Consider the following 27618-nt stretch of genomic DNA (forward strand, 5'->3'; position numbering starts at 1 on the left):
CTGGTAATTTTCAAAGGCCTTTTCTAACAGTCAGTATTAAGAGCAGTCATTACTGTCCTTTTCTGATTATTTTTTTATGTTGCTGTGTATTTTGTCCCAGCAACTAAAGGAAAGCCTGCAAAATTAAGATCTGGGCTAAAATCGTTTCCTCGATCATGGAAGTTTTCTGGCTTTTACACAAAAACTCAGTGAATAGAATGAATATGTTATCATATCCTATCAGCAATTAAAACTATTCATTGGTGTTTACAAACTTGCAGGTTAACAGCCCTAGGCTTGGGGAGTGGGTCTGGTCGACATCAGACCTTTCCAAAGTTGAAATGACTTGTTTGGTTGGTTTGGAGATAGGAAGTGAGAAGCATAGCAGCATGTAGGAATCCCCACCATCGGAACAACAAACAGAAATGTCTTGTGTATATCTGGTCCTCAACTTCCATGTTTCAGGCACGCTCACATTTCTGGTATTGTTAGTTGGCAGGGTAAACCTGATCTGGCATTTGTAGAAAAGCTGCAAGAAGGTCTTCCCTTTAAATATATGAACAAAGGGATGAGAAATACAGGATAAAAACTAAAACCACAAAAATATGACTTTCAACTGTGAAAATAAATACATTTCCATTTATTAAGAGCTGGTGTCAATGCAGCCAAAATACACACCCATCCAGGAAATTCACCTGCCCCCTTTTGTCTTCTTTTTTTTTAATTTATTAAAATACATGTTTACATTATTGGACCATTTTAAAATTGCTTAAATAATCCATTTCCCTTGATTACGATTAACTGTGGTGGTGACCATCATTCTCCTCAAAGAAAAAGAGAGAAAGAAGATAAATATGCATTAAGGAGTCTGGCCACTTACTCATTTTGATTTTGCATTGTTAGATATAGGGAAGATATTTGACAATGAAAAAAAAAAAAGAAAAAATATATTTTCTTTCTAATAAATAAAAATAATTTAAAATGCTAGAGGCTATACATGACTATTTTAGTATGTTCATTTATAAATGAAATCATTTTCTTTTCCAAAATACATGGAAGCAATATTCAAGGCAGACAAAAAGAAAGATCTGTCTACTTTATTTTTCTTGCAATTCTTGCTTCGCCTAACGTTTCCACCAGTGATTCAGCATGTAAGAGGAAGAAAAGTCACATCACCATTTATGAAGTTTGTCAGGCTTTAAAAAAATAGTCCTGGTCTCCTGGGAGTCAACATTCATCTTCAACTTCTCTGATTGGTGGAATCAAGCTGCTTGTGGATTTATATTGGTTGATCTGGTTAGCCATGTGGGTACTCATGGGCTTGATTTGAATGTTTCTGGGATAGGCATTATCCGGTTCATCTGTAAACCATTTCTTTTCTGCTAAGGGCAAAATGGATAGAGAACAAGAAGGAGAAATGAAAAGCTTGATTAGTCCTAAGGTAAAGACTTTGGAAAGTTCATTGAAAAATGCAAAAAAGGTAATCGAGAGAAGCTGACAGTGAATAATTGCTAAGAGAGTCACAGCAGTGTAAGGAGAACCCCAGAACCTGAAACATACCTCTACTGCCTATAGCAAGTGATGAACCAATGGGCTATGGGGACTTGGAGGCACCAGGGGTAGACTTCATAGAGTAAAGAGGAGTTGAAAGGTAAACTCTGGCAGTGTTCTCTGGGGTTCCTTTGGTGGACTGAAAAGCTTTGGTGGTGAGAAGATGACAGATAAAACAAATGCTAGGTCTGGGCATTGCACCGAAAGATTTGTGCATCCACTGATTTGAGTGGAAACTGAGGGATATTGTACTTGCTGCAGACTGGGTGATCTAGAATCTTATGCTGGCTCTCCTCCTCCCAGCCTTTACTGGGCTTTGTGTGTACAAGCATACTTAAAGGTATATCTCAACTCTACCACTTGTCTCTTTCCTTTGCAGCGTGTTTTGGGGATCTTATAGTAACCCCGCAGATCTTTGTTGGCCAGTGAGAGTGAAAAATCAGAATAGCAACTGATGGTGTAGGAGGATTTTGAGATGGCTTTTATTTCAAGAAAGAAAACTCTGCCTTGGTATAAAGTTATGAAAAGAATTTCTGGTGGCACTATCTTGACTGACTCCAATAACCCCAGCTGTCAGCAAGGGAGCTTGATGGAGTCTTGGCATTTCATTTCCACCCTAAATCCAGAGATGGCAGAGAGAGCATGCTGAGTCAGAGGTGAGGATGGAAATGGCCTAGCATCCTCTTAGCAGTTTAGTGCTATTTTGCAAGACCCTGCCATCATCCCCGCCTCTTTCTAGGACTGGAATTTTCTGGGAAGTCAGCCATGTGGATAGATACAAAGGAGCTGGGCAAACAGCTCATTCTAACTTGAGAATCATATGCCTCATTTTAGTGGCTTAGGAAAAGCAAAGAGAAAAGAGAAAAGTTACCCACTCATAGGGACAATAGCTTCTCCAGCCCCTTTTTCTGCCTCTCAGAATACTTCATAACTGCATTGCCAGTGGTCCTGGATTGATATGCTTACAAAAATCGCTCGCCTGGCTTGATCTTGAGAGAGGACCTTGTGTGTGTGCGTGTGTGTGTGTCCTTGTTTGGCTAATGACTTATAAATCCAACATCTATGATTAGCTCATGACCATTCCACTTATCTCTCCTTGGTCCATGCTACCTCTTGCTGTGTCCAGCGCCCTGAGCCCCCAGTGTAGACACTTGAATTGGAGCTGGGATCAGCCTTGGTGAAAGCTCACTCACTACCCTTTGTTCAACAGCTCGGTTTACCCCCCAGGAAACTTCCTGCCTCTTGGATCAATCTCCCACCCCCTCTTTCCTGCACGGGCTCTCTCACCTATTATAATTAAGTTCACTTTGATTTGAACAGATTGGACGATAGGAATTCATAATGCTACATCCTCACAGTGAAGCTAACTGATTAAGTGCTTTAAATTATTCCCCCTGACAGAATGATAAAGTTACAATCTGTTCTGAGATGATCTACAGCTTGCCAGACTCCTACAGCTTCTTTCTACATTCATTTATCTTTTTGTCAAGCAGAGTTTTTTTTTTTTTTTCCTAAGCTTCAATTCCATAGATCTTTTAAAGTCATCAGCACATCTGAATTATTAATGAGGCTTTAGAGGCAAGGTTCCTGATGGGCTGGTTAAAAAAGGTTGTATAGAAATCCGGGACTGTGTACACATCAAAATAATTTCAGCTCCATTTAAAAAACCATTTAGTTCAAGTGTGACATAGATGAACCATTATGCATTTGTGGAAACCAATTTTTTTGTGATCTACGATTAAACTAACCTTTCAGAGAAGAGTAAAGTGTGATGGTTATCATGTTTTAAAAGCATTGCCAGGCCGCTGAAACAATTTCAAACTACGACTTTTTCCAGTGGTTTATGCGGAAAGATGATTTCCAGAAGAGCTGAACCCAGTGTCTGTGGTGTTTGCCTGAGCCGCCCTTGGTTTTGGCGGTGTCATTCTGTGGACTGGTTTTGCAAAGGAATTTAGAGCTGGGTCGGACATGCTAGGTTGGAAGGGAGAGTGAACTCTGCTGATGGAAACGAGTAGGTCTTTTGCGTGAAAGACCTAAGACAGCTGCAATTTGCTGAAATTTTTACAACTGCTACAGAGAATAATTGTTCAGAATTTAGTCTTTACAGTTCAATTCAAAGTTGGCATTTTGACCTTTCACAGCAGAGAGAATATCAATTTCTTTCTTCTGTCTGTAAGAAAGAAAGCATTATTCCCCCATTTAAGCTTCCTTCTGTCTTTCCTCTTAAATTTCTTGCCATAAAAATAATCAAAGCAGAGTCATCCCTGTGTTTTGGCCATTCTCTGTGTTTTAATACAATACACGAAGGTGTCGTATTGAAGTGTATCCTGGTGGTAGGTTGAGGTTTTTCGCCATGCCTGAGAAACAGGCTTTTTAATTCAGGTGACTTGTAAGATATAAATATATGTGTTGTTGGAGACTTGGTTAGATAGGATGATGGAGGAATGGAAAAATATGAGTGCTCTGAGCATTTTACTAAAATATCTGGGGAAATGGTATTTTATGAAGCATTTCTCCAAGGGAGCTTCAGAAAAACCTTGCTTTAATGATTGCCAGTCATTCTGCTCCAGTAAAGAGAGTTTTGATATGACAATGACACTGTTTTTCTGAATCTTAACTTCCAAAGAAGGAACTGCACCGCTGGGTGCCTATAGAATTGGCCATTACTAAGAATCCTCAGGGAAGGAATTCACATGAGTGCTGAGGTGGCCCAGGGTCAGTCCAAATCCCTGAATTGGTCTTGCTCCCTGCCTCCTTGCAGGAGCCAGGAAGATTTCTGTAGGCTTTATTTTCATCCCTGGGATGAGTCAGACAGTGGATCTGGTTTTGAGGGTCTCCTCACTGCCAAAGGGGAAAAAAAATCCATTTGTTAATAAGCTTCTCAAAGATGGCACAGTGTCATCACTGTGAGTAATGTGTGATGTGCCCAAAGTTGGGGAAGGAGCGGCATTTCACAGTCTGTGGCAAGTGGGCTAGTAGAACAAGATAAAACTCAGAAGTTAACTGCAGAGAGATGCTGGTAAAAGAAGTGACACTGTCATTGGGAGGTGTCCCCTATCAAGACCAGCCATGCTCTGAGCTGTCAACTGCAACCAGAGATGTCATAGGGCAGAAATTAAGGCCAAAGGGATCTGGCTCTCTTACATCCTAGTTGCATGGTCCTGACCGGGTTGTTACATAATTTATGTTAGCTCCAGTTTCTCTTCTATGAAATGGAGCTAACAACAGCCCCCTACTGTTTTTTGGATGAAAGGGGCTGGTGCCCATGAAGCATTACCCACATGGTAAGTCAATGTGACCTGTTAAGACTATTACTATTATTAGTAATAGCATGGGGCATTAGCATAGTAGCAAAATTCACAGACCTTAGTTTTAAAGTCTTTCCTGCCCAGGTGACTCTGAAGAAACCTGTCCCTTGGCTGCATCTTTCCAATGGAAATACTAACAGAATCTACATTTGAGGTAATCCTGAGATTGGAATGAGTTAATACATGTAAAGTGCTTAGAAGAGGGTCTGGCTTACAGTAAACACCAGGTGTGTGTTAGCTTTTAGTATAAGGTCAGCATTAATATCAGTCCTCTCAGTACTAAAGGATGGCATAAAGATATAGGTGATGTTGCAAATAACTCTGGGGGTGGAGAACCGAGTGCTGGTCAGAAGAAGGAGAATTGTGGCAGCAGAGATGATATATAAGAGTTGGATTGGGTAGACGTCCTTAGGAAGGCGAGGAGAGGAAGGGGGGCACCCTATAGTGGTAGTTGTGTCTCTGAAATATTGGCTTTCATTTAATAGGTGCCCTACCCTACCTGCAAGCCATCTGTGTCTTCCATTGCTATTTTCATCACTGGCATTCAAGGGTCTAGAGTAAGGGTCAAGACTTCCTCCAGCTATGAGAAATCCCAGAGGAGTGGGCTATGGTGGGGAAAGCTTCAAGACCTGGGCTAACATATCTACGTGGGTACCCAGAAACAGATCAACAGGCTGCACTGTGAAAACAGTCTCTTTGCTGGCTCTGGGCATTGTCAGTGCTGTGGGATTTAGCCTTTTCACTTAACTACTCATAGAAGAGAGCATGAAAGAGAAGAGGATGATACAGCACAGGAACTTGGAATAATTGGGCCTTTTCTTGCTGGACCACACGCTGAGGTTTAGAAAGAGCTTAAAAGTGAAGGGGTCCATCTGGATAGAGAGAACAGTTGAGAACAGTAAGACCTAACATAGAGCTCATGCCTTCAAAGGCAATGCTGTGTGGTCTCACATCTCACACTTCTGAGAGCTAGTCTGGCCTTCGCCTTCTGCCCGGAAAAGTCCAAGGCCCCAGTGGACCTCACCAAGCATACTGCCTCCATTCCTCTCCTATGAAATATGGCTATTTCATAGGACTGAAAATGCTTTCTACCAGAACCAGGGAAGTTTTTATTTCTAAAAACTGTCTTGCTTCTTGGCAGTTGTCCTCTATGACTCTATTTGCCCCTTTTAATGCTAAGGCTGATGCTGCCATTGTCTGGGCAGAGCAACTGCCCCCCTCCCAACCCTCTTTTGTGGTTCAGTCCAGTTGACACCCTGAGGGCAGACTTTTCACTCTTCCCTTTCAAGTGGCAGGGGACCATCCATCTCACCTCCCTCTGTGATGAATGTGCAACCTCCAGGGGGCAGTTGGTCTACCAGGTTAGTGACAGGCGCCCATAGCTACTTCATCATGTTATGACAAAAGCAGGGATGAGCTGAAAGAAGCTGACTGAGACACTGATTTTTTTTTTTACCCTGTCTTAACTTCCACTGGTCCTGAAGTTTCTGCACTCTCCTTTCTCCTTCCGGAACCCGTTGCTATAGGAACATGGAAGGTTGACTTAATTGTCTCTATTGGGATGCAGACACCTTTGAGCTTTTCCCATGCTGAAGAAGAGCCAGTCAAAAGGTTTTTCTGGTCATCTGGGATCATGACGATGCTGTCAGGAGGCATAGTCAGTCTCTCCACTCATTGAACTTACAGGGCTGTTCCACTTTCTCAGAAGCTGTGAACTCAGCTTGAGAAAGTGCCAACAGCATGGCAGCATCATGAAGCACCTACAGGCATGCCTTGAATTTTTTTAAAGATAAGCCAAGGAGGTGAAGATTATTTATCAAATGATTAAAGGTATAACAATGTTTGAAGTTCAATATACTTCAAAAATATCTATCGAGAGCCCCCATTGCAAGTAAGGTTCTGGGTCAAACCTATAACATTCATAATAGAATTTTAAACCTCTCCCAAGAGTGGTAGAAATCTAACTATAAGGGTTTAACTTTCACTTTAGCTGAACTGGGTAGGAAAGGACCCTGGGTAGCAGTCATTAGGGATGCTGATGTCATGATCATAGTGCTGAGGCTGAGAGGGTTTCACTAAGCCTCCTGGTCTACCCACTTACTTAAGGTTCACCCCCTTTCAAAGCTTAAGGCAATGAATGGCTTACAAATTGCTTCTCTTTTGGAATGGTACAAATAATTGATTCTCTAGCTTTTCTTCTTTTTAAGTGCATATACTCTTCCAACCACTCTTTCACTTTCTACCCTGACCTTCCTGTTTATTTATTTATTTATTTATTTTTGGTGGGGAGGGGCAAGAAGAGAGACATAATATGAAAACCTTGTATGTCTCCTTCCTTCCTAAAAAAATCTGAACAAAGGATGAGAAATTTGAGGTCACATGGAAAAATATGGAAGAGATTCTTCATTCAATTGAGGAAAGAACAATACAGTAGTTTGGGCTCAGAAAAAAACAGAATACTGATACCTTTTTCATCACTGAACATATCATTAGCCAAGTACAATCAACTCTCAATTGTGTGCCTTGAAATCCAGGGAAAAGCCCCCAAATTTCATTTCAAGTCACAGCCTGTTACCACTCCATTCCCATCACAAGATCGTCTCATCAGAGCTGCTAACAGATTGTATATAAAATGCATTTTGGATTTACTTCTATCTGCCCAATCTCTGGTTGGGATTTCACAAATGTCTGAAAGGCAGGTGGCAGAAGAGACCTGTGTAAAATCCAGACTGACTCATCAGCCCCCAGATAACTGGGTGTGGGCTACTGAGTTGACAGTTTTAATTTGAGGGTCATACTGATCAAATGTAAAGGAGACCAATGCTTTTTGCCATTAATAACCCTCCTGGTTTAAATCGAAAGGAGGGTAAACTATTCACCAAGAAGCAGGTTTGCCAAATGGAATAGCTGCAAATGTTTTCTGGAAAAGTATATCACCTGGCATCATCACTTGATTTAGTCGGTCTTGCCAAGATAAACACAGAGATGTGGACAGACTGATGGGGGACCGGGTTGGGGGGTGGGTGGTAATGGGAGGGAGTGAAGGAAGCTGGATTTCTTGATGGGAAAATGCTTTTGAACTTGGAGCAAGGTACCAAAGTGGGCAGGGAGGCCACGTGCAGATCGAAAGGCAAGCCAGATGGAGAGAAGTTCCCGCCAGATAACCCAACCCCAAACCCAGGAACACCAAAAACAAACTCTACGGGATCTAGCGGTAGCAGCAGCACAGCCTCATTGCGCTGAGCAATTTAGAAAGTGAAGGAAGGAGAAGAAGGGAGGGAAGAGGAGGGGAGATGGGGAGGGGAAAAAAGAAAAAGCAAAACAAAATAAATAAAACCACAAACAGAACAATATAAATAAAAATAAACAAACCAATAACAGAATAAAATTTGTAACTCCTTTTTTTTTTTTAATTTCACAAAGTTTTCACAAGGACAACGTTATAGAAGGAAACCCCCAGCAGTGGCTAGGTCATGCAGAACCATTAATTGTCATACCTTGGCCCATTCTATTCATCCTTGTTGCACTTTAGAGAGAGAAGTAAGCTATGTGAGTTTTACAATGCTTTTAAACTGTCATATTTCCTGTTGAGCACTTTAACTGGCACATTCTTATAGTTATAAATGTTCTGAGGGCATAACTTTATAACCTCCTTTGCAAAGAATGCATGAAGAGCTCTTCATGATCCAACACTAGGGGATATGAGTGTGTGTGTATATATACACACATATAGGTCTATATGTGCATCTTTATATATAAAAAGATGGTGATATGTAATATATAAATCAATATAGATAGGGACAAAAAATAATTTGAAAAAAATCTTCCACTCATAGGGCATTTTCATATACAGGTACACAATTATTCCCCACCCCAATACTGATTTGAACACTGAACTGCCCTGTCTTTGGTGGGGAGGCGGAGGTTCTGACTGAGCCTCACCATTTTGTCAGTAAAAGTGCTTGTCAATTCACACAGCAAGCAAATCTCCAAAACTATCATGCTTGGGGGGGGACAGGGGATCCAAAATCTAAACCCAAAACATTCACCATAAAAACACCTTTTTAGAGATGGTAGAGCTGTGACATTTTTCTCCTCCCCTCCACCCCTAGTGTGTATGATGGAATTTGTTTTCAAGCAAACATTTCAAATATGTATATAGCAGCCCAGGGCTAGTCTATCCATACAAGAATTTGGTTATGGTGGAGTTGGCCGACTTTTAAGAACTACTGCACTGCCAAAAGCATGATTTGCATGCATAAAATATCTGACAACTGTATATTGAAAAAAGGATATGTTTCTACCTTTCTGCTCATGCTTGCTAATTGCAGAAAGAAAGAAAGAAAGAAAGAAAGAAAGAAAGAAAGAAAGAAAGAAAGAAAATGAAAGAAAAAATAATTACACTAAAATGTGTTTGGCTCACTTGCACGCTTCTTCTCTCCCATCTGATAATGACAAGGGGTAGTTCTCTATTGCTGTCACTCTCTTGCCTCAAAGGATTGGCTACATATAAGAAGCTGAGGATGAGGAATTTTTCCCGCCAGCTTCTGGCTTTGGGACAACCAGCTTCATGCAGCTGTGCCAGCAGTTGAAGGTGGTAGCTGGCTTTTGTCTTTGTTGAGTCAACTGTGGCTTGATCCTCCTGCATTCTCATTTATTTAATGTGTCGGCCCCTAGGAAAGCATGATCTGCCGCTGGGTTTATCTTCCACTCTCTCTACCACGGCCCCAGCCTTTGCTTCCCCCTGGCACGGGGGCCCCAGCTAATCAAACAAAGGGGAGTAAAAAGGTCCCCTGAGAATGCATGGAAAAATACTTGCTCTTTCCTGAGCATTATTTATTCTGTACATAAGGTAAGTAATTCACCTTTTAAAAGATGTAAAAGTCCCAGGAAGGCAGTTTTTAATGACTTACATCTGATATTTATGATACATATGGCTTTTCATCCCAAATGTCAAAAGTGAGAGAAAAAAAATAGCTATTCATATGGCAGCATAAGGAGACAGAATAACAATTTAATATGCAATCAAACCTCTTTTCACTTAAATTCAATGATAGAATTTGATACGTCCACAAATGGAATACTACTGTTTCCTCCATAGTAAGAGTAGCAATGTTCCTATGAGCTCCCAAAGGAAGCTAGCTCTGGGACCAAAGGCCTTGGTGAGTAACTAAAAAAAAAAAAAAAAAAGAAAGAAAAAAAAAATGTTCTCTAACAAGCAGATACTTAATAATATTCTACACAAATGGCAAAAGCCTTTCAAATGCGTCAGCCCAGAGAGTGGAAACAATTGATATGTTTTCATTGCTTTTGGGTTTCTTGTTTCAAAAAAAAGTGTGTATATGTTATTGTGTGCATTCATATAGATATATATATAGATAGATATATATATATCTATCTATATATATAAACAAACAAGGGAAAGAAAGAAAGGAAAACAACAACAAAATCAAAACCCAAAGCACCCTGATAATCCTGGTAAATCAGAATAAACTTTTCTTCTACATTAACTGAACTTGCTTTGCATAACTGACATAGATCACAAGCGCTCCCTTCTAACCTGTGAACTCCTTCCTGCAGTGAGCTATTTATGTCTGGAGCAGGCCTTTGGGTTATTTTTCCCCTAGCATCATAAATAACTTTTGGTCCGTCTGCTTATTTGCTATTGTGCTCAAGGGTTTTATGGTGGTGAAATAAAAATGACAACCACATGCACACTATCATACATATGCAAATATGTGTAAAAAAGGGCGGGGGGGGGCTACAGGGGAAAATGGGAAAGTTACTGTTGGAAACACCCACTGGGGAAATGAGTGGCAGATACAGTTTCACACACGGAGGCAGTGGATACACATATCAGAGCCGCTCTTCCTGCACGTACTTCTGTTTGTCGCGGGACTCCCGGGACTTGGGCCGGTTCTGCCGGTTGGCTGTGGATGGGATAGAGTGAACAGAGGAGCTCTTCTTGCTGGAGGACTGGGACGAGTGGGAGGAATGGGAGAGGCTGGCCCGGGACTGGCCGGCGTTGTGGTCAAACTGCATTAAGCAGAAGATCAGGTCCGTCGGCACGAGCTCAAACTCGTACGGGGGGTTGGTGATGACATACCTGGATGGGGAGAGCAAAGAGGTCACAGAATGAGGACAGCTCGATGGAAGGTTCCCCTCTCTGAGCCAAACCCGGTCTAGCAGAGGATCTGCAAGATGGACTTCCAGCTGGTCCAAGGCCTCAAACATTATCTTCCAAGTGCAACAACATCTTCCTCTGTTTAGCTTGACAGAGGAATCCAGCCACCGGGCCCTGGCAGAGATGCTGAATGAGTGCCAGTTGTGGGAGAACCCAAAGGTGTTTCCCGTGGTCCGTGCACCCCTTTCAGGACAATGTCAAGTTCCCTTCTGATTTGGAGTAGCCAGAGGGCACGCAGGAGGTTTCCCGGATTGCACTGCATCACTCATTCTAGAACATTCTGACAATCCCAGACATACCTCACAGGTTCTTTATTTACTGTGCTCTAGCCAAATCTTAGTCCTTCCTCCCACTTCACCTCTTAAAAATCGACTCTGGTGGAGGATTTCATTAAATGGAAGAATATAAAACATGTCCCTGTGTACGTGTCTCTCGGGCTTCCATCGTTCTCCTCAATTTGATCATGTTTTTCTCCAACACCAAACATAACTGGAACATACTTCTAGTAGCAGAGTTTGACAGTGCAGTCCTCAGGCCAGACACATCAGCAGTACTGGGGATCTTCTTCAAAATGCAAATTCTTTTTTTGCATCAAAGTGTAGTTGATTTACAATGTTGTATTAGTTTCCGAAGTACGACCAAGTGATTCACTTATATACCTGTGTGTATGTGTGTGTGTGTGTGTGTGTGTGTATTCTTTTTCAGATTCTTTTCCACTATAGGTATTACAAGATATTGAATATAGGTCTCTCTGCTATACATGTCTTTTTTTAATTAAAATGCAAATTCTTAAGCAACTCCACCCACCTCAGACATACTGAGTCAGACACTTTGGGCATGGGGTCCAGCAGTTTGTGTTTTAACAGGCTTTATAGATGATTCTCATGCTCACCTGACTTTGAGAACACACTGGTCTACAGCAGTTATGTTCAACTCTGGCTCCATACTGTAATCTAAGGGCATTAAAACTACATATTTTCATTCTATACCAGTTAAATCAGAGTAGTCAGAGTACTTTTTAAAAGCACCTCTAGTAATTTTAATATGCAAGAAGGTCTAAGAAACACTTATCTCTATGGCATTGTTTCCTAGAATATATTATACAAACACACTGATTCTGGCAGCCCTAGTATGTACTTTTAATTTTAGGCAGCTATGGCGTTACTTTAATGTATATTATAACTAGCACTGTTATTTTTTTCTGCTTCAGGAAATAATCTACAGTTTTCTTTACAATAAATATATAAAAGTAAAAAAAAGTGTGAGTCAATTGAAAATTGCATTAAATAAAAATCTAGGTGCTAAGGAATCATTTACCATAAATACTAGCAATAGGAAAGATTTCTACATGGCTACCAACAGAATTATCCCAGTAGTGGGAGTTTGGAGGATATGCTTACCTTCAGACTTTTGTAATTAGGTGATGGAACTGTCCTATAAAACTTGAATTCTTCCCACAGTGTCTTTATATCTGCTGTTAGTAATTAAGGAAAAAAAGCTTCCCATAACCACCAAACCCGGGGTTGGAGTTCATGTGGGCAAAGTAATTTGCATGTCGAGAGCTGGCATGTAGACCTTTGCCCTCACCGTGGGGAACAGGAGCAAGCATTTTTGTCTCTGCCCTGGGGGTGGGAGAGCAGAGTGGAAACATACTCACCTCTTTGTGCACTGGCTGGGCGTGCTGAGGTGAGCATCTCTCAGCCGGTAAATTCCAAAACAAAGCATATTATACGTTTTCAGAGCTTTGCAGAACAGATCACCATAACAACCACCATCCTGGGAGACAACAAAGGAACAGAGAGAAACAAAATCATTTTTATGTGCCTGAATGTAGAGGTCCCAGGGGAAAAGGGCCTTTTTCGTGAAAGCTTGTTTGGGTGTCTCCTGAGTTGGAGGGTCTGTGCCAAGGAATTCTGGCTGAAGAAGTTAGCATGGTTTACAGCATACACCCCGATACTATTGATTTTTCAGGATCAGCTATAATGAGTTTTCCCCTGGTTTTCTCTATTTTTCCATTTGGAAGGAGATGGTACCTCTCCCTCACTTTAAGGGATGGTGTGAGCTTGAAGGTCTCAGACGTCTGTTCAACCGAGAAGGAACCAGGTCTGCAAAATGGTGATTATGTTTAGCCCCAGCTCAGCTGTAATCACTGTGCTCTGACCGTGTTGTCAAAACTGCTTGAGTGATAATTAAAATCACTGCCAAGAGAAAAGACCCCACCAGGTACTATGGCGACAGACTCTTTCAGGTAAGGACTGTGTGAAAAGCACAATTTGCAGACCTCAGAGATGGCAAGGGTGGAAGGGAATGTGTTTCCCCAGGAGCTGGAGGTCTGCAGGCTGAATAACTGGGATTCACAGTTCTAATCAGCTCACAATCACCTTCCAAGGGGCTGGGGCCTGATGCTGGATGTGAAAGCAAACTCATTCACTTGGAAACACTGGCTTCCTGCAGTCAGGGAGCTTCAGGTGGCCATTATTATAGGAAGGGCGACGAAGGCGGCCTTTATTGGGAATAGAGTGACTGCATGTGTCCTCCATGTTGCTGATAATTCCACGTGGGCATCACATTAGAGAACACAAACAGAGCCAGATCTTACCAGGCTTTCAAGGCTTTATCCTTAATTTTAAGGTGCTATCAGTACGCAAATGAAAGATAAAAAGAGTCACTAGCCATAGAGAGGGACTTTTAAAAAGCCAAAGGGAGGTGTGGGTCGCCTCTGCATCACAGAGGGTGTTGGGGAGAGTGACTGGGTCTAGCCTCAGAATTAGGAAACCTAGGTCTGGAATTCAGAGACATTCAAGTTGCTGTTTGTTTGGTCAGTGGATCTAGGTGCACCTGATTATGGTGTTCTATGGTGTGGCAAAAACCACCACTGCTGGGGTCATGCCCAGAATCCTGGGGGCTGACCATAGCCATCGGTGGTTTTTAAATTTCCTCCTGGACTATTAATTCTGAGGCTGGACCCAATCACTCTCCCCCACGCCCTCCCTGCTTCAGGGGCCACAAAAGCCTCCCTTTGGGTTGCAGGCACCAGGCTGGTTCAGGCACTGTGGCAGACCTATTCATGTGTAGCCTGGGCTAAGAAGCTGTGAGCCATGCTAAGACCTGTAGAAGGTGTTCCCAGCCTTGGCTGCATCTGGAACCACCAGATGCCTCCCATCCTGTGGCAGCAGGTCCCTGAGGGGAGGGAGTGCAATCACAGGCTCTGGAAGATCCCTAGTGCATATTCCTGACAGGGCCAACCCTCAGTCTCTCTGAGCCTGGTTTCCTTCAAGTGTCTGATAAGAGAAGCTAAGTCAGAGGGTCACCGTGGGAATTTAAATGAATGATCACTTGTAAAGCACAGTGCCTGTTACACAGTAAACCATAAACATCACCTCTTACAGCTCTTTTCCTGCAGAAAGCAACAAAGGCAGAGGCCTAGCTTATCACTGCCGGACACATTCAGATCTGGCTCTTCCCAAACAGCGGGCTCTGGGGCCCTCCACCCGGGGAACTTACCCCCAGGTCCGCAAAGGGCCCATCCAGCAGTGCTAACTGGGCCACGCGGCAGCGGTCCCGATTGGCCAGCGTCTGGGGGGTGCTGTAGCCCCCGCGCAGCGCATTCTCCTCGGCAATCAGAGCCTCCAGCTCCGGTGTGGCTCCTCCGGTCACCAAGGTCCGTATCAGGGTAAGGATGTTGTCATTGAAGTATGTCTGGGAGGAGAAGGGGGGAGAGTCCTTTTAAGCAAATGCCCCAAAAAGTCAGGACAACCGACATTCAAATTACAACTTTTCTTGATATCTCCTGTTTAAAGTTCTGGCCTGTCTCTTCAAATAATTTTATGTGGGAAGTGAAAAGACAGCAGCCTCCAATTATTCCATTCTTTCTTCTCCTACTTGGTTCTGCCACAAGAGCCTGACTTCGAAAAACCAATTCAGAGGATTTTGATTAAAGGGCTAAAGTCAAAATGGCTGGTGTTTACCATAAGCAGTGTTAGCAGGGATATAAACAGGCTTCCTGTCCTGTTTGCTAAGAGATTTTGGTCATGTGTAATCAAGGACAGCCCAACCCAGGGAGGATGGCCTCTGAGCTTCTGTAACACACATGCCAAGAGGCTGGCTCCCCCCAACAATAGCAACACTTCTCTCTATGTCGGGAGATGTCCAGAGCATCATTAAAGTCACACCTTCAACAATTTATCACATGTTTTGCTAAGAGGCTAAACCAGAAGCCTCTATCAATTCAATACACCAGATATATTTATGACAAGGTGGATACCCTGGTGTTTTTAAGTAACCTCAGTATCTTATGGAAGAAGTCTCCCTCTGCATGTACATTTGTCTCACACCTGAAGCATAACACATTTGCCAGGAACAAAACAATGGGAGTTTTAAAAAATTAATAGGATGTCAAATAAAAGAGCTCAAGAAGACATTTGTCACACAGTCTAATTCGAGAAAAATCCCACTTAAGGGTCTGTTTTCCATTTTCCAGTGTAAGAAGAAATCAAGCAACCTAAATAATATCAAGCTAAATTTTGCCTGTGGCTTTCGAGGATGGATGAACCTTTGGGAGCAGATTAGGAAAGACAGCTGCATTTTTATTCCAGCAGTTTCTTGGACAGTTTACCTGGCAAAACCTAGTGGGGAACAAACCAGGTAAGAATGAGTTCTCTCCTGCTTGGCCATCACTAGTTCTATGTCTTGGGGGAGGTTGCCTAATCGTTCTGGGCTTTGATTTTCTCATCTGTAAAATAAGCACCATCATTAAGATCAAGTTTATATGCAAAGAATTCCACGAGGACTTCTGAGTTAAGATCATAGCTCCTCATGAGGCTGGAATCACTTTCCTCATTGAAGTCCTCACAAAAACACCCAAAGCGATGCAAAATTCCAACAGCAGAGGGAACAAGGACTGTGATTCAGAACCAGTCAGACCCTAAGGAGAATGTATCTATCATCTCCTGGAGCTCAGATGTGCCCCGGGGCAGAGAAGCCAAACAAGAACAAGTAAAGAAGGAAATGTTGCTGGCAGGGTCAAGGGGTGAGAGTCAGGCTGAAGGTTTAATGCTGACCTCACCACTCAGTAGCTGCGTGACTTTGGAAGGTTATTTATCATTTCTGTGCCTCAGTGCATGATCCATAAAATGTAACAGAGCAGTTGTAAGGACTATATAACTAATATGTGTGAGGCACTTAGAAAAGTGCCTTGTGCACAGGAAACACTGATAAATAGTTCATGGCCTCATATCAGACATTCAGGCCTTTGTTGATGAGAGGACCAGTCAACCCATTCCTAATCTCCCCTTTGAAAAAAATCTTTTCTGTTTTGGGGGGGTTTTGGGGGAGGGAGGGGGATATTGTACACCAAAGCCATTCATTTTACCCTTGAATCTGCACTTGTCAGGTCTCAGGCTGCCTCCATGCTCGGACCCCATTTAGACTCAGGAATAGCACAGCAAGGGTCAAAGGGCTCTGCATCCTGGGCTTTGACAGCAGTAGGACAGGACTTCCCAAAGTCTTCAGAGGTAAATACCATTCTCTATAGTCCAACAGTCCATCATCAGAAGCAGAATACACCTCCTCAGCCCTGAGGCACAGAAAATGAGGGAGTGCTAGACATCCAACCTTGACAAGGGCTTTATGCTGTAATTCCCTTCTAGATCAACACCAATGGAGGTGTCCACTGGCATGAAACATGGAAAGCAAAACATTCAAGACCTTGGACACTGAAAAATAGACTTCTCCTTGCTCAAATGTATAGAGAGAAAGAAAGAGTCAGTATGAATATTTTTTAAAGGGGAACCACAGTGTTTAAGATACAAAGGAAGAGCATTGGTTATAGTTGGTTAAATAGCTACTGGAAGACATAAAAGAAAAATTTAGGAAGCATTTGTTTTAGAATCAAAATCAATTTTTAAAAATATGAAGTATCTCTAATAAGTAAGAGATCTGATAAGAAATAATTAGACTTCACACAATTTACGCAATTATTTTTAGGTAAGATATTGAAATTAAAATGAATGTGATGATAAATGGTTAAAAAAAAAAGCAATGCCCTTTTGTGACAAACACACTCGATAAACTAGGAATGGAAAGGAATCTCCTCAACCTGAAAAAAGGCATGTATTAAAAAACCACAGTAACATCAAACTTATTGGTGAAAGAATGAATGCTTCCCCTTAAGATCAGGAGCAAGACAAGGAAAACAGCTCTCATCACTTCCATTCAACATAGCACTGGTGGTCTTAGTGAGGGCTAGAAAGAAACAAAGGTAACCATATCAAAAAGGAAGGGGTAAAACTATCTCTAGTCAAAGAGAATATGATCTTGGATATAGAAAATCCTAAAGAACTTACTAAAATGCTATTCTAGATAATGAATGAGTTCAGCAAGGGAGCAGGATACAAAAATCAATATACAAAAGTCATTTGTGTATCTGTGCACTTGCAATGAACATTATAAGAATGAAGTTCCAAAAAACAATTTCTGTTACAATGAATCACCAAGAATAAAATACTTAGGAATAAATTTAACCAAGGAGATGCAAGATTGGTACACTGGAAACTACAAAATCTTGATGAATTAAAGAAAATATAAATAAATGGAAAGAGATCTCAAGTTTATGGACTGGAAGACTTAGTATTATTAAGATAGCAATACTCCCCCCAAAAATCTACAGATTCAATGCAATTTCTTTCAAAATCCCACGATCATACAGAAATGGGAAATCTGATGTTAAAACTCATGTGAAATTGCAAGCATCCACAAATAACCAAAGCATCTTAAAAAAGAAACATAAGTTTGCAAGACTCACACTTCCTGCTTTAAAACATACAATAAAGGTACTATAATCAAGAGCATATGGTACACCATAAGGACAGACTTATAGACCATTGGAATCAAATTGAGAGTCCAGAAATAAACTAATACACTTTGTGTCAACTGATTTTCAACAAAGGTGCCAAGACCATTCTACAGAGAAAAAATACAGTCTCTTAAACAAATGTTACCACAACAGGGTATCTATATTCAGAATAAATTTGGACCCCTACCTCACACCATATACAAAAACTAATTCAAAATGGATCAAAGACCTAAATATAAAAGGTAAAACTATAAAAACCATAGAAGAAAACTTAGAAGTAAATCATTATGGCTTTGATTTGAAAACTGATTCTTAACTATAATATCCAAAGCACAGGCAATAAAAGGAAAAAAAATAGATAAATTAAACCTCGTCAAAACTGAGAATTCTTTATCGGAGTTCCTGTTGTGGCTCAGTGGTTAACTAATCCGACTAGGAACCGTGAGGTTTTGGGTTTGATCCCTGGCCTTACTCAGTGGGCTAAGGATCCGGCATTGCTGTGAGCTGTGGTGTAAGTTGCAGACACGCGGCTCAGATCCCACGTTGCTGTGGCTCTGGTGTGGGCCAGAGACTATAGCTCCGATTTGACCCCTAGCCTGGGAACCTCCATATGCCATGGATGCGGCCCTAAAAAGAAAGACAAAAAAAATAAATTGCATAATATTAATGATATCCCTATAAAGATGTTTACAAAAAGTTAAAAGTAACTAAACTTGTAATGACCAGATTTTCATCTGTTAGTAAACAGCAATTAACAATAATTTATTGTTCACTGAAAAATATATTAAACGGGGTAAATCTCACATGAAGTGTCCTTATGACAATAAAAAAATAAAACAGTAAGTTGTAGAACTGAAAATCACACATACACAGACAAAATATGTGGAAGTAAAACTAAGATCTCCTAAACTACAGAAAGAAATTTTCTTTCCTTTTAAAAAGCTTTTATGAGAATGCTGGCTGAGGAAAGACAACAGGGGTCAAATTGGTAAATAGCGAGTGTTAAAAATTAACATTGTAAACAAAATTCAAACAGGTAAAAATGAGGACACAAGCAAGGAAACGAATATAATCTGTCCCAAGCTGAAGAATGAACTGAGGATGAAAATGAAAATGGTTTATCCAGTGAACATGGCCAACACCTAGACTTGTACTAGATGAACATTTGAATTTAAAATAGTGAATGAAGAGAGAAAGTGGCCTAACACAACGCTGTAAGGAAAAAAAAAAGTATAAGATCAGCTTAGCCAGAGACTTATCTAGAAAAGAGTCCTATCAACTGAATTTTGAAAGGACACATTTATCCCAAGAATGCTACATGCAGCTAAACTCTACGTCATTTGTGAAGGCAATATAAATATTTTTAATCTCTGATACCTAAGAATTTACAGATTTACTTCATTTTAAAAACTACTCAGGAGGTTCCTGTTGTGATACAGAGGAAACAAATCCAACTAGTATCCATGAGGATGAAGATTTGATCCCTGGCCTCACTCAGTGGGTCGGGGATCCAGCATTGCCATGAGCTGTGTGGTGTAGGTTGCAGATGCAGCTCAGACCCCGAGTTGTTGTGGCTGTGGTATAGGCTGGCAGTTGTAGCTCGGATTTGACCCCTAGCCTGGGAAATGCCATATGCCGCAGATGCAGCCCTAAAAAGCAAATAAATAAATAAATAAAAACTCAGAAAAAATATCATCTTCCTTCAAGATCGTTTTAAACTTTTAAAAATTAAAAAAATAAGTAAATTTGGTTTGAAACTACTGGTGAAATATATTAAAACATGGAATTTTAAAAAGGATATATTATTATAAAACAATGCAACTGTCAAAAGTAATTCTTGAAAGAAAAAGTATGACAGAAAATCATGATAAACTATTATCTATCAATAGAGTAATACTAATTTTTTTTTTTTTCTTTTTAGGCCCACACCCGCAGCATATGCAAGTTCCCAGGCTAGGTGGTCAAATCAGAGCTACAGCTGCCAGCCTACAGCCAAGGCAATGTGGGATCCAAGCTGCATCTGTGACCTACGTCACAGCTCATGGCAACGCCAGATCCTACCAAGTGACGCCAGGGATCAAACCACAACCTCATGGATACTAGTCAGATTCGTTTCTTTTTTTCTTTTTTTTTTTTTTAATCATTTCTTTATATCTATATTTTTTCTACTGTACAGCATGGTGACCCAGTTACACAGACATGTATACATTGTTTTTTCTCACTTTACGTGTTCCATCATAATTAACTAGACAGAGTTCCCAGTGCTACACAGCAGGATCCCACTGCTAAGCAGATTTGTTTCTGCTATGCTACAATGGGAACTTCCTTGAGAAAGAAGGATGGAAGTAAAGACACGTAAATTCCCTGATCTTATAGAGGAAGGAATCAAAAGCTACTAAGTTTTTCTAGATAATAATAGTTAGAAAATATAGTTTGATAGAGTGATAATGATAGAGTGTCTGGTAACCACCAACTAGAATTAAAAATAGAATGTACAATTTATACATCACTAGAGAATATAAGCATACAAAATACAGACCTTATGCCCAAAGATAGATAAAAAAAGACACAATTATAAAAACAAAGCATAATGCAAAATTTTAGCATTATAGATTATGTAACTAAACATAAATGAGCTAAATGACTTGGTAAAATGGCAACAATTCTTAAACTTGTTCAAAAACCAAAATCAAAATCAAACTCTGGTATCTCCAGAGACAAAGAGGAAAAAAACAAAATAGGCAAAGAAAACTATATTTAAAGGGAAAATTTTTAAAAAATTATATAAAGTGAGTTAACTTTATGTTCATAGCTAAAATTTATAATAAATATATAGCTTATTTATAGAAAAAATATTATAGCTAAAATATAGACAGCAAAACTGATTAGCAATTATAGTAAAATAAATAAGGACTGAGAGTCATCTGTAAAAGTTATATGTGAAATATCATTGTTTCTTGTTTTCACAGTTCAAACAGACAAAATATGGGGAAACTAAGAATATAATAAGAGTATTTAGTAGACCTATGCTAAACTTCATAACATTTTTAGATAGCTTCGAAACAATAGTTACAAAGCATGATCAATGGCCCAAAGTATAAAATCTCAGTATAATAATGAAGTATAAGCTGTATGGTCTATATTTTAAAAATAAATATAATAGTGGAAACAAAAGTAAATATCTCAACTCCTCCAAGGGTTTTTTGTTTTGTTTTTTTTTAAGTATCCTAAATAATTTTGGGTCGAGACGGAAATCAAACTCAGAGTACAGGGTATTTAAAAATTAAAAACTATCTGAAAATGACATATAAAACTCTCATGGATTGAGGCCAAAGCTACAGAAGCAAATTCCAAGTCTTACGCTTTTATTATTAAGTATGAAAGAGTTTCAACAAATAATGGTAAACATTAAAATAATTTTCTGTTCTTTTTATCAGGAAAACAGAAGGATGAAATAATAAAGCATCAATTAATGAAATAGCAAGAGGATATTTAGTGAATTGATATGTTTTAAAACTTGATAAAATTATGATAATTTTCTCTGGAAACAGTTAATAAAATTGTCCTCTGAGGTATTGTAATAAATAGTAAAAATATAACTAAACTTTGTACACAATGTTAAAAATTAGATTAATCAAACAGAATGGATTGAGAACCACAGTTTTGTAGTTATGACACCTTAATCCAGGACTTGGCAAATCGGGGCCCTGGACCAAATCCAGACTGTCACTTGTTTTCGTTTGTTTTTAATAAAGTTTTATTGAGACTCAGACATTTCTATTTGCTTACTACCAGCTTTTGTGTTATAACGGCAGAATTTAGTATTTTCAACAGAGTTTGTATGGCTCTTGAAACCCTAAAATCTTCATCTAGCACTTTACAAAAAACGTTTACAGTTCCATTTCTTTTTTTTTTTTTCTTTTGTCTTTTTTTTTTTTTTTGCCTTTTCTAGGGCTGCTTCCTGTGGCATATGGAGGTTCCCAGGCTAGGGGTCGAATCGGAGCTGTAACCTCCGGCCTACACCACAGCCACAGCAACTCGAGATCCAAGCCTCGTCTGCAACCTACACCAGAGCTCACGGCAATGCTGGATCCTTAACCCACTGAGCAAGGCCAGGGACCGAACCCACAACCTCATGGTTCCTAGTCGGATTCGTTAACCACTGTGCCACGAAGGGAACTCCTACAGTTCCATTTCTTAATGTGATAAGAATGCATCACTCACAATGGAAAACAGACATTTATTCAGCAAATGATTTAGGGGAAATGGCTATCTGGAAAAAATTTCAACAATATGGTAATGTGAATAAAAGATACATGACTTAAATTGTACTTTTTTGTGTGTGTGTGTGTGCTTTTTGAGGCCACACCTGCAGCATATGAAAGTTCCTGGGCTAGGGGTCGAATTGGAGCTGCAGCTGCCAGCCTACACCACAGACACAACAAGGCAGGATCTAAGCTGCATCTGTGACCTACATCACAGCTCACAGCAGCACCGGATCCTTAACTCACTGAGCGGGGCCAGGGTTAGAACTGCATCCTCATGGATACTACTTAGGTTCATTACCACTGAGCCATAATGAAACCCCCTAAATTGTACAGATATTAATGTTATGCTTCCAGAGAATATTTAATGTCATATTAATAATTATGTAACATAACATTAAAATACTCAAAAAGTAGGATCCAAAAAAATCATGATCTAACTCATAAAAGTGCAGGCTCTCAATAAATATAGTTACAGTAATATGAAAATAACTCTTATTTAATACCCCAAAATTTTATTTGGCAAGTAATTCCTGGTAATAGAATTCTGATTTTCTTTTTTTCCTATAAATTTATTTATATATCTTCTTGATATATAAAGATATATATACTGTGTAAATATATCTTTAATTTCTAAAAAAAGGAAGTAAATGCAAGTCATGCAACATAATAGCAAAAAAAAAAAAAAAAAAAAAAAAACCCACCAAATAATTTGGATTAAAAATGGGCAAAGGACCTGAATAGACATTTTTTTCAAAGAAGATATTCGAACGGCCAATAGGTACTTTAAAGGATGCTCAACATCATTCACTAATCACCAGGGAAAATGCAAATCAAAACCACAGTGATATATCCTGTTACACCTGTTAGAATGACTACTGTCAAAAAGATGAGAAATAACAAGTGCTGGTGAGTAAGCAGAGAGACGGAAACCTTTATATGCTGCTAGTGGGAATGTAAATTGGTACAGTCACTATGGAAAACAGTATGATGATTCCTCAAAAAACTACAAATACAGCTAAGACATGGAAACAACCGAAGAATCCATTGGCAAATGAATGGATTAAAAAAAAAGTGGTTTATATTCATACATACATAATGGAATATTATTTGGCCATAAAAAGATGGAAATTCTGCTATTTGTAACAAGATGGATAAAACCCAAAAGCATTAACCTAAGTGAAATAAGTGAGAGAAATACAAATACTACATACTCTCACTTATATGTGGAATCTAAAAAAGCAAAAAACAAACCAACTAAACTGGTCTCATAGAAACAGAGAAGAGACTGGTTGTTGCCAGGGGCAGGAAGTGGGGAGTGGGAAAAATGAGTGAACGTGGTCATAAGATACATACTCCAGTTATCTGATGAATAAATTCTGGGGATGTAATGTGTTAAAGTGAAGTGACTACAGTTGAAAATACAGTAACAAATAGTGATAATATTTTAAAACTGCTAAGAGAGTAGATTTTAAAAGTTCTCAACAACAACAAAAAATTGATAGATGTGTTAACCTTATTGTGGTAATCATTTTACAATATATATGCATTTGATTGTACACCTTCCATTTGCATAATGTTACAAGTCAATTATGTCCCAATAAAGTTGGGGGGAAAGGAAGTAAATGCTATAACATAGTCGAAGGCAAAAAAATGTAACCACAAACAACCTGATGAAAATATCGTTCAGTATTTAGCTGCGCTCAGGATACCTGATGAGTTCTCTTGTTGAGCAAGCACTTTGAAAGCATAAAAACTATAGAATTCACAAATGAAAATATGCCTTTACATGGTTATACACAAATTAAAATTTTATATACTTCGAAGCTATCATAGGAGTTCCCATCATGACTCAGTGGAAACGAACTGAATAGGAACCTTGAGGTTGCAGGTTCAATCCCTGGCCTCACTCAGTGGGTTAAGGATCTGGTGTTGCCATGAGCTGTGGTGTAGGTCGCAGACATGGCTCGGATCTGGTGTTGCTGTGGCTGTGGCATAGGCTGGTGGCTACAGCTCCAATTAGACCCCTAGCCTGGGAAACTCCATATGCCATGGGTGCAGCCCTAAAGGGACAAAAGACAAAAAAAAAAAAAAAGCTTTCACAGACACAATTAAAAGGATCCCTAAGGCAAATGAGAATCTGTGCCCACCAAAGTGCATGAACTGGCCTTTATGTACCAGTGATGGTAATACACCTGGTTCTGGGATATAATCTGGCAGTATGCATTAAGAACTTTAAATGTGTTCCCATTTGTTAAAAACCTGCAACCTCCAGATAATAAGTTGTTTCTTGTCTAAAGATTTACATGCAATAATGTTTATCACAGGATTAATTATTGTTATAATAAAAATTTAAGAAACAGAAAAATCCGATAATAGAAAATGTTTAAATAGATTCTAGAACACCCAGAGTATGTTTGAGTTATCAGATAGTCCTATGGAGGCTTTGCAAACCGTTATACCCAAGGATATGACATGATTAAACACTCTGGGAAAAACACTAACTATGAAAAGAAAACCAAGATATAAAATTGGATGATTCCATATTTATCTACCCATCTGGAAAGAAGTATACCAAAATACTAACCATGCTTATCTGTGAGTGTTGGGAATATGGTTAATTTAAATTTTCTTCTTTATATATCTCTGCTCTTTGCAAATTTTCCAACTCAGCATGAATACATGTTCTAAGGAAAACACATTCAATGATTTTTAAACAAAGAACATTCTTTTAAGTTCTGCTTGGCAGCGACAAGTCTAGAAGGTCAACATGCAAGGTGATTGTTACATTGAATCTTTAGGATTTGACCTTAACATAGTTCCCCTTCTGTGTTGAAATCAGTTACACTGAAACAGCATAATCTTTTTGATCAATCAGTCACTGACATTTATTGAGCACCTACTAATCCCTGGCTCTTGGTTTGGACTGAAATTGTATGTTATTCAAAGAGTATGTCACTTTCAAAACTGCCCATCAAGGTATATAATTTCAGGTTGGGTCAGAGGGTTTCACAGGTGCCCGAACAATTCTGGAACCACTATACCGATATGCAATTCTCTGCCCTCTAAGCCGGCACTGTATCCCAGATCTCTCTTTTTGACTTTTTTCATGCAGGCATCAAGGAGCAGTGCTATGGGCAACAGTATCTGCTCTGATGGAGAATAATGATGTCTGTCAGCAGAGCACACTTTCTCCAGTTTTGATGCCTCAATATTCAGCCAAAGAGAAGTATTTTGAGCACTGCCTATGGGTGTGCTCTGGGCATGTATCAAGGTCTCTTTGTGATCTGAGCAACTTGGGGGAGAGATAATATTTTACCTGAAAAAAGGTGTCTAGTCGGTCATTTTGGAGGGCACGCGTTTCTTGATGGGGCCAGAGTACCACTCTCAGAGCATAGAGAGGTCTGCAATGAAGCATCACATCCAGGGCTCTCTGCCTAGGAAGTGACTGTTTCAGCATCATGGGGACAAACCAGGTATAAGGACCTCAAATGCCAATTTCTGAAAACTACCCCTGTGGAAGATGTCACAGCTAGAACAAACCTCTCTACAAATCACCTGGCCCAGAAGACACAATTCTTTTCTGGGGTAACAGAAACACTAGATTGAAAAAAAACAAAATTCTGTAATATGCAGGTATGACCCTTTGCCTCCTAAATTTTGCACTGCTAGTCTTTTCTGTGCCTCACCGTGGCCCATGTTCACTATATCTGTGCTAGAACTCCTGTCTTGCATAGCACCTCCAACCTGGCAGGATCAGTCTCCAGGGATGCTGTGGACAGAGGTCTTTGCTATGGTTGTTCCTGTATGCATATTTGTTGGGGAGTTTATGAGAGCTGAATTCTCCAGGGTGCTGCTAAGTGCCTGGAATCCAGAGACCTGTGTAGTCTAAGGAATATGGGAGTTCCTCTTCCCAGAGCCAAGGTCAGAGTAGCCTTTCATCTTAAGTATGGTAACAGGGCACCATGATTCTGTGTACAGACTTCAGAAATCAGCTAGTATAGTTTAAAATCCCTGCTTTGCCTTTCAATCTCTGTGACAATAGGAAAGTTGCCTGATTTCTATGTCTCAAATTCCTCATCCATTTGCCAGGGATAAGAAGAAACAAACAAACAAACAAAAACACGGGTTGCAGGGTAGTGTTAAATGAGATACTTTGTGTAACTTTTAATGTACAACAAATACTCAATAAATGGTAGTTTATAGAAAGAATGACTAAGAATGTAACCAACTTGGAAAATCCCTTTCTTCCTGTTCCCAGCTCTAATATCAGAAAGCTGGCCCATATCACACGGGTGGTCCCTTAGCCTCCTCCAAGCTTTGGGCATTCTCAGATTCTTTAAGTAGAGAGGGTATCAGGCAGTGAGGAAACCTAGAAATGCTGGGGAAAGGAGCAGCCAATTAAAACGGGGAAACCTGAGCCCGCAGCGCCATCTAGCCTGCTCCGTGGAGGCCCCTCTGCGCCTGCATCTTCCTCTTTTTATTTTTTTAAAGTATAATTACCAGAGCTTATGTTTCACAGTTAATGCTGTCAAGCCTTTTAAACTAATTGGTCTTTTATAGAAAATTTAACTGAAAATTAACACATCTTTTAATAACATTGCCTTAACTTTAATGGCACTTTGCCTTTCGTTTATAATTGCTCTAAAATTGTCATTTTCCATGTCATAGCTGCCATTTTTTATATTTGCTAGTTTTCATGGTGTAGATTTTTATTTTTAGTATTTTTCTTTTGTGAGTGATGCGAACTATTTGATTTTTTTTTTCAATCCTGGACTCGCCTGGCCTGATGTGACAGTGGCAGTGTGTTGAGCCCAACGAAACGTACCACCGTTTGCCACACAGACACCAGTGTCATCTCATCTGCTGCAGGATGGCCCGTGGGCTGTCTCCTTGTGAACAGTGTAAGTGGTGGCTCCTGAGCAGCGTGTAAGGAGGAGAGCCATGGAGGAGTGATTTGTTTATGCAGCTGACATCATACCATACCACCCAGGGTTAGCTTGGGTTGACCACGAACTCAGCCTTCTCCACAACATACGTCGAGGGTTCAGCCCTTAATCCAAGTCCAGTTAAGAGTCAATCATACAGGTCCATCTTCTATAGGGTAGTATCCTCCAGTCTTAGCAACATAAGCTGAGTTATTTCTGGCAAACAGGGAGCCCAGCTCTCTGTCTGGGAAATCGAGTCCCCATCCCCTCTAGCTATTCTCCTGATTTTTCAGTGTCAGCCTCAAAGTTATCCTCCTGAGACAGTTTTACTCTGACCACTGTAGCTAAAAGAGGTCTCCATACCCATTCAAACTATTTTAAGTTCTTCAAATTAGTTACCCCTAACTGATATTATTCACGCACCCACTGACATAGTGACCGTTACTTGGATAGTTAACTGCCCACTCAAATGACAATTCAAACCACATGAGGGCAGGGTCTTAATCCTTCTTCTTCAGTGCAGGATCCCCAGCATGGAAGATAGTGCCTG

At 40.0% G+C, this 27618-nt stretch overlaps 1 protein-coding gene across 38 annotated transcripts in view; it reads right to left on the bottom strand.

The window, feature by feature from the left end:
* Positions 1–596: 596 nt before the first annotated feature.
* The window catches only part of KCNMA1 (potassium calcium-activated channel subfamily M alpha 1), a 753494-nt gene continuing 726472 nt past the window's right edge, over positions 597–27618 (bottom strand). For 12 of the 38 annotated variants that reach the window (XR_014825729.1, XM_084993162.1, XM_021072164.2 and 9 more), the window contains 4 exons: positions 14527–14721; positions 12680–12798; positions 10720–10944; positions 597–1358 (listed from right to left, as the gene is read on the bottom strand). Coding sequence is in view for 36 of the 38 variants with exons in the window: in XM_084993162.1 (XP_084849288.1) it covers positions 1337–1358; positions 10720–10944; positions 12680–12798; positions 14527–14721 (561 nt within the window). In the remaining 2 variants the exon portion in view is untranslated. 38 annotated transcript variants of the gene reach the window in all.

This window comes from Sus scrofa, chromosome 14, assembly GCF_054392235.1.
Source record: "Sus scrofa isolate SSC_HxYL_T2T_F1_AM1 chromosome 14, Sscrofa_HxYL_maternal_Yorkshire_Landrace_v2.0, whole genome shotgun sequence".
NCBI lineage: Eukaryota > Metazoa > Chordata > Mammalia > Artiodactyla > Suidae > Sus > Sus scrofa.